This window comes from Mytilus trossulus, unplaced genomic scaffold, assembly GCF_036588685.1.
Source record: "Mytilus trossulus isolate FHL-02 unplaced genomic scaffold, PNRI_Mtr1.1.1.hap1 h1tg000122l__unscaffolded, whole genome shotgun sequence".
In the NCBI taxonomy this organism is placed as follows: domain Eukaryota; kingdom Metazoa; phylum Mollusca; class Bivalvia; order Mytilida; family Mytilidae; genus Mytilus; species Mytilus trossulus.
Window position 1 is genome coordinate 673,023 of NW_026963298.1, and position 11,982 is coordinate 685,004.

The 11,982-nt window shown below is 31.8% G+C and overlaps 1 protein-coding gene across 1 annotated transcript; it reads right to left on the reverse strand.

The window, feature by feature from the left end:
• Positions 1-262: 262 nt before the first annotated feature.
• Positions 263-11,500, reverse strand: LOC134700103 (uncharacterized). Its single transcript, XM_063561475.1, has 3 exons — positions 11,360-11,500; positions 2,782-3,680; positions 263-529 (listed from the first exon to the last, which is right to left on the reverse strand). Exons 1-3 carry the CDS (start codon positions 11,383-11,385, stop codon positions 348-350), a joined length of 1,107 nt encoding a protein of 368 aa, XP_063417545.1. The 5' UTR covers positions 11,386-11,500; the 3' UTR covers positions 263-347.
• Between the last annotated feature and the right edge of the window lie 482 nt (positions 11,501-11,982).

Sequence of the window (11,982 nt, forward strand, 5' to 3'; positions counted from 1 at the left end):
TTCAAAATGACCGCCGTTGCCATAGAAGCATAGAAGCAGGTCAAATGAAAAATTTTGTGTCGATGCATATCATATTATTTTCATTCAAAATATACAAATTTCAAAATGGCTGCCGTTAAGTGGCAAATGGCAGACCAGGTGACATCCGCTGTTGCTCACAATGACAATTCTAGTTTGATTTGCTCTCGGCCTCATAAATAGGTGTGAAATATTTGTCACTTGACCGTTAACAAAAACAAGATATGAAATAATTCACAAAACAAAATAAACTATGTTTAATTCATAAAACTCCCTCAAAAAAACTTTACTGAACCGTTTTTATCAACTGACTCCCTTTTATGCATTTATCAACTGGCTTTGTTCTGTAATAGTTTTCTTACAATCTTGTCCAGTCCAACATAACTAAGATTATTTATATCCCTACTACTAACACGTGGTTGTAACACGTAAAACAACACGGCTATTACACCTCCCATAAATATTATAAACTCCATCCGGGTAAACATTTCATGACTCGTGGACGATATATCTGAAATTAGAACATAAAATATGTATACTAAGGTATATTTAGGCATGGAGGATATAAGTTCGTGAGGTTCTACGAATAAGATTTATTTGGAATTAAAACAAGATCTCTAGATATGCTATGCAAACAAAATGTATATGAATTTTGTAGGTAGTTTATAATGATTCGCGGACGATATATGTATATCTCAAAAGGAAACAAAAACAGTTAAACCAATGTCAATTACATATTTTGAGATCAGCCCAAGTTTTAGTGGAGTTCATGTTGTTAAAAGTCTGTAACGAGAATCGGTCATAGTTTATTTGTTTTGATGTGAAACACCAGTTGTCTTTCCCTATTATTTGTGTTTCTATATGTATATATTTTCGCTATAGTTGGATCACCATCTATTACTTAAAACACCCCTAAAATTGGTATAGTCTTAAATTTCACCCCTTTAAGTAAAATAGACTGATCCAGATGTAACAATATGAACCAGCTCAGGATAGAGAAGCTTTGTCAGTTTAATGTGGACCGTTGAAGTGATAATATCAGGGATTATTTTCCAACTCGTAAGTAGAGTGAATTTAGTGATTCCAAAGGATATATGAATAGTGTTCGGATTTGTATGTGGATATTGCAATAGTGATTGTGATACAATGTATAAGTGGAACTTATATAATAAGTTATTGTATAAGTGAGAAAACAAGGTGTATACTTGCTGGTGTTGCTAGTTGTGGTATTGTAGAAGTTTGAATACTTCATAGATGTGTAGTAGTGAGAATACATGGTGTATACTTGCTGGTGTAGCAGGTTGATATATATATTATGGTAGTGTATCAGTGAAAGTGCACCATGATTAAATAGTAAAATCATTGTATGAGTCGAATGTCATTTTGATGTTTTAAATCTATCCTCTCATTTGAAAACTGAATATTGCTTTTCTGGGGAGTTTTCACTCGGCAAATCAAGGTTTATTTTCACTTATATCTTAAAACTAGTATGTCATTATGTTCTATTACTTTCAATTCACAGTCAAAATTCATCAGTTGAGATATTGAATAGTGTTTGTTGACGTGTGTGTTTTGAAAGTATATAATTACATTAGATGTATGTTTCATTATAATACTTCATTCTGATTGGCTAACTGCATATCACGTGTTATTCCTTTAAGCAATTGCATCACTCAATAAAACTTATCATTCATGATAACACGTGCTTCCACAAAAAAGTGCACAGGTGAATAAATTGACAAAAATATTGAATTCGTGTTTTCATGATCATAGTTAAAAATGTAATTACATGTATAAGTATTGAATGCTTCTTTTTGTAACTTCATGGGGTTGTAAAAGCGTTGACCGTGCTTCATACAAAATGTACTTCGGTCAACGCTTTTACACCCAAATAAAGTTACAAAAATAAGCATTCAATTCTTAATTAAAAATGTATGCATAATCGTTAAAACTATCAATCTGGTAATTAATTTTATCAAGATGAACAAGACACAATAACATGCATAAACAATACCAAAAAATATAAATATGTTATTGAGGTATATAATGCAGCTGTGCTATTTGAGCAGTCAAATTGCATTGACCGTATATTCATATGTCATATACAGTCACTGACCGTATATCACCTTGTTTATGACGTCAATAAAACATACAGGTTCGCGGAAATTTTACGTCGTCCGCTTCAAATTAAAAAAATATGTTTTTTACCCTAAATATTTCATTTAGAACAGTTTTAAGATCTGCAGCATATAAAGAATAATCATACATTGTCTCAAAATATCAATCGGTTATTTGTACTCGGCTCGAAACAGGTAAAAATGCTCGGCACAGCCTCGCTTTTTCCAATTTCTAAGCCTCGTACAAATAACATTGATATTTCGAGACAATGTATGGTTATTCTATATTTATGACATGTGTTATAATATAAACTTCTTTATTCTTAAACTTTTGTACCAGTTAAAACCATTTTTAAGCAATATTTTGTACATGGTATATATTTTGTACACGCCTAGTTATAACTTGTATTTTTGCGTTGTACATGCACATTATAAAATGTACAATATTTCTGTACATGTTATAACCTGTTCAAAATCGCAACGTGTACACGACATATATATTATAGACGTTAGCAAAAGATTTCTTGGAATTTTGATTTACATCGAAATGTTTTCGATTTCTTTACATGATCTTGAAAGGACAATCAATTAGTAATTAAAAGTATTTTTCAATTTTTATTGTGGCTGGACAAATGCCGTTTCTTACCTTTAAATGGTGCTTTGGAATCGTCGTGTTGCTTCTGCACGTGCCAGATATATGTAGCAATCAAAACACAAGTACCAACTAAAACAGGAAGAATGTTTATAGATTCACTTTCTAATATTTGATGCAATAGGTATCCCATCATAAGATACCCGGATGTCTCTAAAACTGTTTTAGTACACATCACGTGATTATATAATAAGTATAACACTGTCAAAGAAGCTAAACCAGACATAGATGACACTAGCATAAACGTCCCCAAGTTAGACTTGTTCGTAAATTCTAAAACGGGCACAATCACAACAATAGTTCCGGCAAATAATATACCAATAGCTCTCAAACGTAATGTGACCTTGATATTTTGATCTTTAAAATGTTTAAGGCATATCAGCTTTAACACAGTTGCAAAAACAGAGGAAAACGATAAGTAATCTATTCTATTTATGGTGAAATCTTTATTTACACCAAGGGATACAAACAATGCGCCTAGAGACAGCAGACCAGTGGTAACCATGGTGATATGCTGTATTCGAGCTCCTTTACAAATAACAAGACAGATCAGTACAATGATTGGTATAAGAGGTGGATATATGTCCGTCCCTCTGTCTACAAGAGGTACATTGTCGTAATATTTCAACAGACCACTTGATAGTACCTGGAGGAAAAAGAAAATTGTAATCGCTTCGGAATTGTCAACAATCATTCGGAACTCCTCTGTTTTGAACGCTACTAAAATGAATACCAGTTCAATGGCGGCTGATGCCAGTAGACTTTTTATAGTCCATTTGTCCCCAAACAGATCCTCTCCTTCTATCAAACATTTAGCTCCGTTCCATTGTAAAAATAAACTCCCAAATATTAGTCCAATTATTGTAAGTTGTTTCAATTTCGGTTCCAACTTCCTGAAAAACAATTGTAAAGAATATAAATTCATTAATTTGGATAACTAACCCTTTTAATGCATCGGCACAAAATGTATGGGAATAAGAATAAGAATACTTTATTAATCCAATTATGGACCCTTGCGGGTTTTAAATTTCATACAATGATTACAATGATTTGTTATAACAATGAAATAATAAAATGAAATACATGACAATAGAACTCTGAACAGTTATTGCATGCAATAGAAAGTAATATGGGAGACAATCAATCAATTTCTGTAAGGATTATTCCCCTTTAAACAGATATGGTGTTTTGAGTTGCATACAAATGATATGCAGCCCCAACTGATGATTAGATATAAGGGTATTTTTCTCCCATGTACACACAGCAACCAATTACTAGATATTTATGTATATAATTATATTTTTTGACAATTGCAGGAATATGATAAGCACCTTAGAGTTTTACTGCAGTTTGTGTATAAGCATTTACATATTAATAGAAGAAATATGCATACACATAGAGAAATGTGCACTTAAATTAAATTTTTGAATTTAAAATATATATATAGATAAACTAAAAGAGATTTAGCCATTAACAGAATTTGTGGATCTCAATTGAAAACTCTGGATAAGAAAAATGCATAACTTTTTCAGTATATGTTGATCTTCAGAAGTCATTAACCATTAAAATTTTGATTTGCAGTCCAAGTTATTGAAATTTTGACAGTGTTCATAAGCTTGTGCAAACAGTGATTCTCTACATTGATTATACAATCGACAGTTAATTAAAAAATGAAACTCATCTTCAATATCATTATGAGAACAAAAAGTACAAGTCCTCTGTGACCTTTCTATAGGTTTGTTCTTATGTCGCTCTTTTTCTACTCTTAATTGGTGAGCACTTGTGCGAAATTTACATAAAATTTGTCTTGATTGAAAACTTTGAATATCAAGATATTTTTCCATTTGGAAATTACTTTTATGAGAAAAATATGTATCTAGCTTTCCATTAACATTATCTTTATCATTGAACCATGCTTTTAAAAATAATGTCTTTAACTTTTTCATAATAAGTTGTTTTAATCTATTAATTGAATAATCAATACAATATGTTTCTTTCAATTCAAGCTTTTGTAAAATAAATTTAACAGAGGAATACCATGTTATAGTGTTATTTTCATGCATATCTTTGTTACATAAAAACGCTTTTTTCAATAAATTTGAGTTACAATGATTTAATCTATGCAGATAGCTTATCATAGATATAACAATATTAAAATATATAGGAAATCTACCTAATTCTGATTGTACAGCAACATTTGTACTTTTATTATTTAAGCCTAGAATATGCTTACAAAACTTTAAGTTCATTTTATTAGCAACGTTATTCTGGTATATTTTTTCAAGCACATTTGTAGCATCTTTTTTACAGGAAGCAGAGTTGGTTTTAAACATTCCCCATATCTCTGAGCCATACAAATAATAGGTTTAATGGTATGGTCAAACAGATGTAAATTTGTTTTAATACTAGCATCTGAGCCAGATAAACATCTATTAAGTTTATATGAAGCTTTCAAAGATTTATTAAAGAAGTCTTCTTTTGCATAATTAAATAGGCCACTTGACTGGAATATAACTCCAAGGTATTTATATTTGAAAAAAGTTTCAATTAATTCATTTTTAAAATAAAATGGTTCTTTTATGTGGCGTCCACTTTTATTAAAGATTAAGGCTTTAGTTTTTTTTTAGTTTACATTAAGGCACCAGGTATCACAGTATGATTCCAATGCCTTCAAGCGCTTTTGAAGTCCATCTGCAGAATCAGAAAATACAATGACATCATCTGCATACATAAGACAGTCTATGCGACTAGTGCTGAGTTTTTACACTATCAGGACAATTTAGTAAACAGTTAGGTAGATCATTTATGAATAGATTAAAAAGAGCAGGGCTTAAAACATCCCCTTGTCTAACCCCAATATAAGAGTTAAAACATGGACCTAGTTTGTTATCAACTTTTACTCTTAAATTATTAAGTGTATACATGTGTTTAATTAACTGGTAAAATTGTCCCCCAATGTGTGACTTGAGCATTTTGATAAGAATACCTGGGTGTATCAGTATCAAAAGCTCTTTTAAAGTCAATAAAACAAGCATAAAATTTACTTCCCTTACAGTTAGTATATTTATCAATTAAGCATTTGAGGATAAACATGTGATCTGTTGTCCTTGATTTATTTCTGAAGCCAGCTTGGCAATCAGTCAAAATACTTCTCTCATCTAAATGTTTAGAAAGTCTTGTATTTAACACAACATTAAATAACTTTCCAATACAAGAATTTATAGCTATACCTCTGTAATTTTCAGGGTTATTTATATCTCCTGATTTATGTATAGGTATACAGTATCCTTCACACCATAGCTTTGGATATGTACTATGAGCAAATATTAAATTAAAAAGTTTATTAATGCAGCCTATAAGGGCTGTTTGTCCAGCTTTAAGCATGTCGTTTAGTATCAGGTCCAGACCACATGCCTTTCCAGGTTTTAAGTTGGTAATTGCTTTAAAAATATATATATGTGTATAGGTACGCCTGAGTCAGTGGCAACTCTACAACAGATGTATCCATCGGATCACTAGCAATGATGGTGATACATGGCTGTGTACATTATGTATATGTCGTGTACATAATATTATTTTGTACAGGTTATTATTTGTACAAACATTTTATACAAGTAATTACTTGTATGAAGCCATCATACAAGTTTTTACCTGTACAAATAGAATTGTACAAGTATAATTACTCGTAAATTTTTTACTGAGAAAAAGAGAATAACTTGTACAAATCATTATATTTGATCGTTTCCCTTATAATTTTTTTATTACTGAGACATAAAGGTATAAACTTTCAACATGTGTGTGCCTTTTGAATAACAAATAGATAAGCAAAACTTAAAAAAACAAATTAAAACTTAAGAGTAAAGATGGAAAACAGTGCAGAAAATAATATCAAGAAATAATCAACTCTAATAATTCGCTTTCACACACGTAAGATAGTACAGAGAGAATATTTGTTATGTAAGGAAGCCAAATTCAGTTCTATAAAGACAGCACTTCAAAGACATTTCTAATGACAGAATGGTGTTTTGAATGTACCACTAATTGAAAAACACATTCGCAAAGGAGACAAATTGTTTATATTGTGCAGTTGATGAACTTTACCATTTGATAAGAATAGCGCATTGCAAAAGATGATTTAAAGATTTAAAAGTTGGAGACAATGTAAAGGTGATTGACTGTAGAAATATCAAAGGAGTTGTACTGAATTTTGCCGAAAGTTGAAAAATAGAAACAAAAGTTGGAATCACGCTTGGTCTAATGAGTCGAAATCAAATCGTAAGATTCAAAGAAAAGATTTGACAATGTTGGACATACCAGAGATCACTGAGGTTTGGTAACATCATGGAAGCAGTGCTTTCTTTAAGTGGTGACCAAAATCATGTTCACTAGAGTTGTCGGGGTGGTTGTACGACAGGCAAATGTAAATGAAAAGATCGAACTTATTCTGTAATTCCAGATGTCATACTTTCTTGTCTTGTGAAAATAAATAGAATATTTGATCTATTAGGTTTAACCTTTAATACAAATATATGATAATATATATGCAACTTCTTTTCATGATTTATTTTTGAGATAAAAATCGCAGAAGGTTTTATTTTATTTTTGCTTTTAACGACTTTGTCACCAGTAGTCAGTATTTAATTGGCAACAAGCCGTTGTACTACATTTGCTTAATGTCTCATGCTAGGTTATGTTGTAACTCTGCGTTCGTAGTGTGTCTTAATTCTTCTTGCATTTCAAAAATAATTCAAATATAAAAAAGAAGATGTGATGTAATTTCCAGTGAGACAACTCTCCACAAAAGCCCAAATGACACAGAACATGTTAAACATGTTAGGAGGATTCCAACTCCCCTTTCCTGGGACAGTGATGTAACAATACAACATAAGAACGAACTATACAAATCAGATGAGAAAAGCTTTACTATTCAGATGGACACAATCAGAAATACTTAACAGAGTGACGTGCCCGGGTACTTGTATATCCTATACATCAACAAAAAACAACTATCCTATACATCAACAAAAAACAACTAAGAACAGAATACACATTTGAAAAAGAGAAAAGAAAACCACACACAATATAGATTTCAAAAATACATACGCTCTATGATAAGAAAAAATAAACAAACAAATAGATAAATACGAGAAAACAGTAAAAGAAAAATAATACCCGACAATTGACAAAACAATCTCAGACTTACTAAATCAAAGAAAGTAGTTTTTCAATGACAAATTTTGTTTAAAGAAAAAGTAGAAGCAAATACAACTCTAAGAAATTGTGTTGTACAAGTTATTATCTTTTTCTCAACAAAAAATGTACAAGTAATTACTGGTACAACTATATGTGTACAGGTAATAACTTGTATGAAGGCATCATCATACAAGTAATTACTCATACAAAGTTTTTGTACAAGTAATAACCTGTACAAAATAATAAAATGTAAACGACATATATACAACTCGTCTAAACATCAACCCAACAATGTTAGATCTGTAAATTTGCTTTCGCAATTTTTTTGTTCTTCCCTCTCCGGGATTCGAACCAATGCTACTGAGATATCGTGACACCAAATCGCGTGCACTGTAGCCGTCCCGCTAGACCATACGACCACCTAGGCTTCACAAAAATAAAGCTTTCGGTGGTCGTGTGTTACCTTTCCTCGTCAGTTTTAATCTAGCGGCGCACTGCATATATGTATATATTACTGAAAATTGAATTATGTGTCCACACTAGTAGAAATATAAATAAAATTAAATTTCAAAATGCTCTTAAAGTCTTCAACCTATGATTGCGTTGGATAAAAAAAACCAATTTGTATACATGTGTATGTAAAACAAATTTCGTTGTAGAAGGGTCTAATTAATACAGCACAAACAACATTTTCCAAAAGACCAAAAAGGTGAAAAAGTATATTTGAACAAAACGCATTTGACTAACAGGTCGAACAACTGATGTTATTTAACCCTGCTGACTGCCATTGGCGATTGCCAAATAAAATTGATCACAAGATGTAACAAAATGGATCTTAATATAACTTTAATACTAACATGACTACACATAAAACAATTAACTAGTGACCAAGATGTTATGCCACAAACATAAGGTGTCAATATTTTTTTGTACACCAGATCCGGATTTCGACAATAAATGTCTCTTCAGTGATGTTTGGGATCGAAACGGTAATTGGAAGGCCATATATAATTTACCCTCATGTTTAGAATAGGCTCTTGAATTTTAAGAGTATATATATATTATACTAGAACACACCCGTGATATCGCGGGTCCGTGACTGTGACTGTGAATAAAAGTATATAACTATGCGCAAGCCTTATTTCAGTGATCTGATAAAGTCATGCTGATTATAAGATAGTTACACAGTTTTCACTGCTTTCAAATCTTTCTGTTTGAACCCGTCGAACTGGAACTGTGATTAGTATTCGTATTGTTATCTTAGAAAGTCTTACTGATCAAATTAAACATACCACAATAGGTAACAATTTGACAATCGTTGATGGAATTTAGTAGTGTCAACCCTGTGATTATGACCGGTGTAAATAGCATAGTCCTGAATACACCGTTTGGTGGTGCGCCTGTCAGATGCGGAACGTACAGATAAGGTAATAGGTAACAGGTGAATATAGTATTGGTATGGGTATCGGACTCGACACGGAACTTCTTAATTATTGGCAATATTAATTACTTGGAAAATAAAAGGGCCTGGAGTGGGGAACTTTTTAATCTACACCTTTGTGCTATATAAGTTATATATAAAGTTGAATTCTTTGATTCGTCGTTTTTTCGTGATGACGGCTGACAAATTGGACCTCGTAATTTTAGTATTATAGATATAGATATACCGGTGTGTGTGTGTCGAAAAGAAAAGGCTAAAAATACAAACTAAACCCTATATACACACGAATGTGTTACACGAGCCCCACATAATCCTGACAAGTGGGTTTGGATGTTAGCGAGCGGAACAATGTCTGCACAGGATTAATTATGGTAGTAAGTTTAACCTAAAATTGACCATGACTTTCAATGTATGAAGACGTAAGAAGATATAGTATGAGTGTCAATAAGACAACTCTCCATCCGAGTCACAATCTCTTAAAGTAAACCAGTATACTAGGTCAAAGTACGGCCGTCAACAGGGAGCCTTGGCTCATATTAAACAAAACAGCAAGCTATAAGCTTTTTTTGTGGTGATTTATATATTTTAGTTTAATCAAGTTTTTTTTCTTTTTCAGGCCACTGTACGTTTTTGTTTCTTCTGTGAACGATATAAATGGAAGTATTTTTCGATATGGTAAATAAACATGTAAAGTGTTTTCACCAAACCAAAATAAGTTTGGCAGTAATCCCGGCTTCACACATTGGCGTATAGACAGGCGTGCACCAAACGTACAGAGAAAATTTTAAAACTTGGTATACGTTAATTGCACGCCAAGCTAAGCAATCGTTAAACGAGCTCTGCCTACGTTTGAAATACGTCGAAATTCAAAGGTATATATATACGCTTGGTGAACGCTACGACTCGTGGAATGTTTTTATGCAGCATTAAAAAATTTCATTCAGCTCAAGCGTGTCTGGTAATCTAGGGAGGAGTTTTGTACCATTCAACAAAACAACAACTCAACAACAAAATGTGTCCAGTCAAACGTTCTGGAGGTAAATTTAACAAATAACTTTTCTACTACCAGAACATGTAATTCTATTTTAGGAAATCTTGTCAGTATTGTTATTTCGGCAATGGACGTTTGCGCTTTTTCATAGGACATTTGCGCTTTTTTATTTGGACAGACGCGCGTTTCGTCTACATAAGACTCATCAGTGACGCTCAGATCAAAATAGTTAAAAAGCCAAAACAAATACAAAATTACTTCATAGCACAGTTCATAGCACATCCATGTCATAGCACATACTATATTTAAAGATTATATAGAGCTAAACGTAAATAATTTAAAGAGTATATGAAGAGCAAATGTCCTATGGTTTTACAGGTAAAAAAGCGCAAACGTCATGTGTCCTGTTATTTTTTATTTATGTACTGCAACACATATATTCTATTATCTAATTCCAAATCATCTCTATTTACAAACTCTTTTATATTTCCACACAAGTCACTTAATATATGTCACTTGAACATAAATAAATCATATATTGCCAAAAAAGTTTCCTACGCTACGAAATAATCAATGGTCATGGAAGGAAATTGCAAGTTCCTGGTGCGATATTGTTATTTTTATGTACGAAATGTCAATGGTACGAAATGGTTATGGTACCAAATGACTAGCTACCATATATCATTCTCATATCACAAATTTGTAAAAGTGTGCAATATAGTCAACCTTCAAATCCACTTTAATCAATTAATACTTTCACCACTATCATATTGCTGACCAATATCAGCCCTCTGTATACAAATGTAATTCTCGAATGTATACGATATCGTTTATAGTTTGATACTCACATCACTCCGGGCCTCGAAAATAGGTAACTAATATCAGCCCTCCATACATTTCTCTAAAGCTGCGAATGAATACGATATCGTTTATAATTTAATACTTACATGATAAACGTTGGTTCTTGTTTCATACCGTTCCCTTATTTTCCACAAAAATGATTAATGCTTAAACCCATTGATCTCATATATCTACAATAAATAAAATACATACATTGACGTATAGCTATCAACAAAAATGGTGGATATTATAATAAAGATCAATGCCTTTGGTAAAACAAGGTTTTAAATATTTTATTTTATTTTCTTTAAACATTACAACAGATTTACATGTAATTTATTTAATGGATTCTCTTTGTTAAATGTTCAAGGATTTAAACTTGATTTGGACATAACATCTATTTATACCATACATTGACCAAATAAAACTCTTATGGTATTTTACCAGTATCAACAAAATTACGGATACAAATCTTTTTTTTTTGCAAAAGTTTAGCTCATTCCCATATTTTCTATCATTCCTAGGTCCTGGAGTTTACTGTATTTTAATATATTATTAATCGAATATTTCTAAGGATTTGTGATTCGTTAAAACTTGATCACATGTACATTTGTATTTACGCAGAGTGCACGCCAATACTGTTGTGTTTAGCTTTTCGTAGGTCAAAAACAGCATTTTGCACAGGGCATACAGCATGTTACTAAAAATACATTCTAGAAATCCCCAATTT

Excerpts from the sequence above, each read along its gene's own strand:
- LOC134700103 (XM_063561475.1), bottom strand. The coding sequence starts at position 11,385 with ATGAAACAAGAACCAACGTTTATCAT. Across the intron at positions 3,681-11,359 it reads CAAGAACCAACGTTTATCAT|GAAGTTGGAACCGAAATTGA; the intron begins GTAAGTATTAAA and ends ATTGTTTTTCAG. Across the intron at positions 530-2,781 it reads TTCCAAAGCACCATTTAAAG|ATATATCGTCCACGAGTCAT; the intron begins GTAAGAAACGGC and ends TTCTAATTTCAG.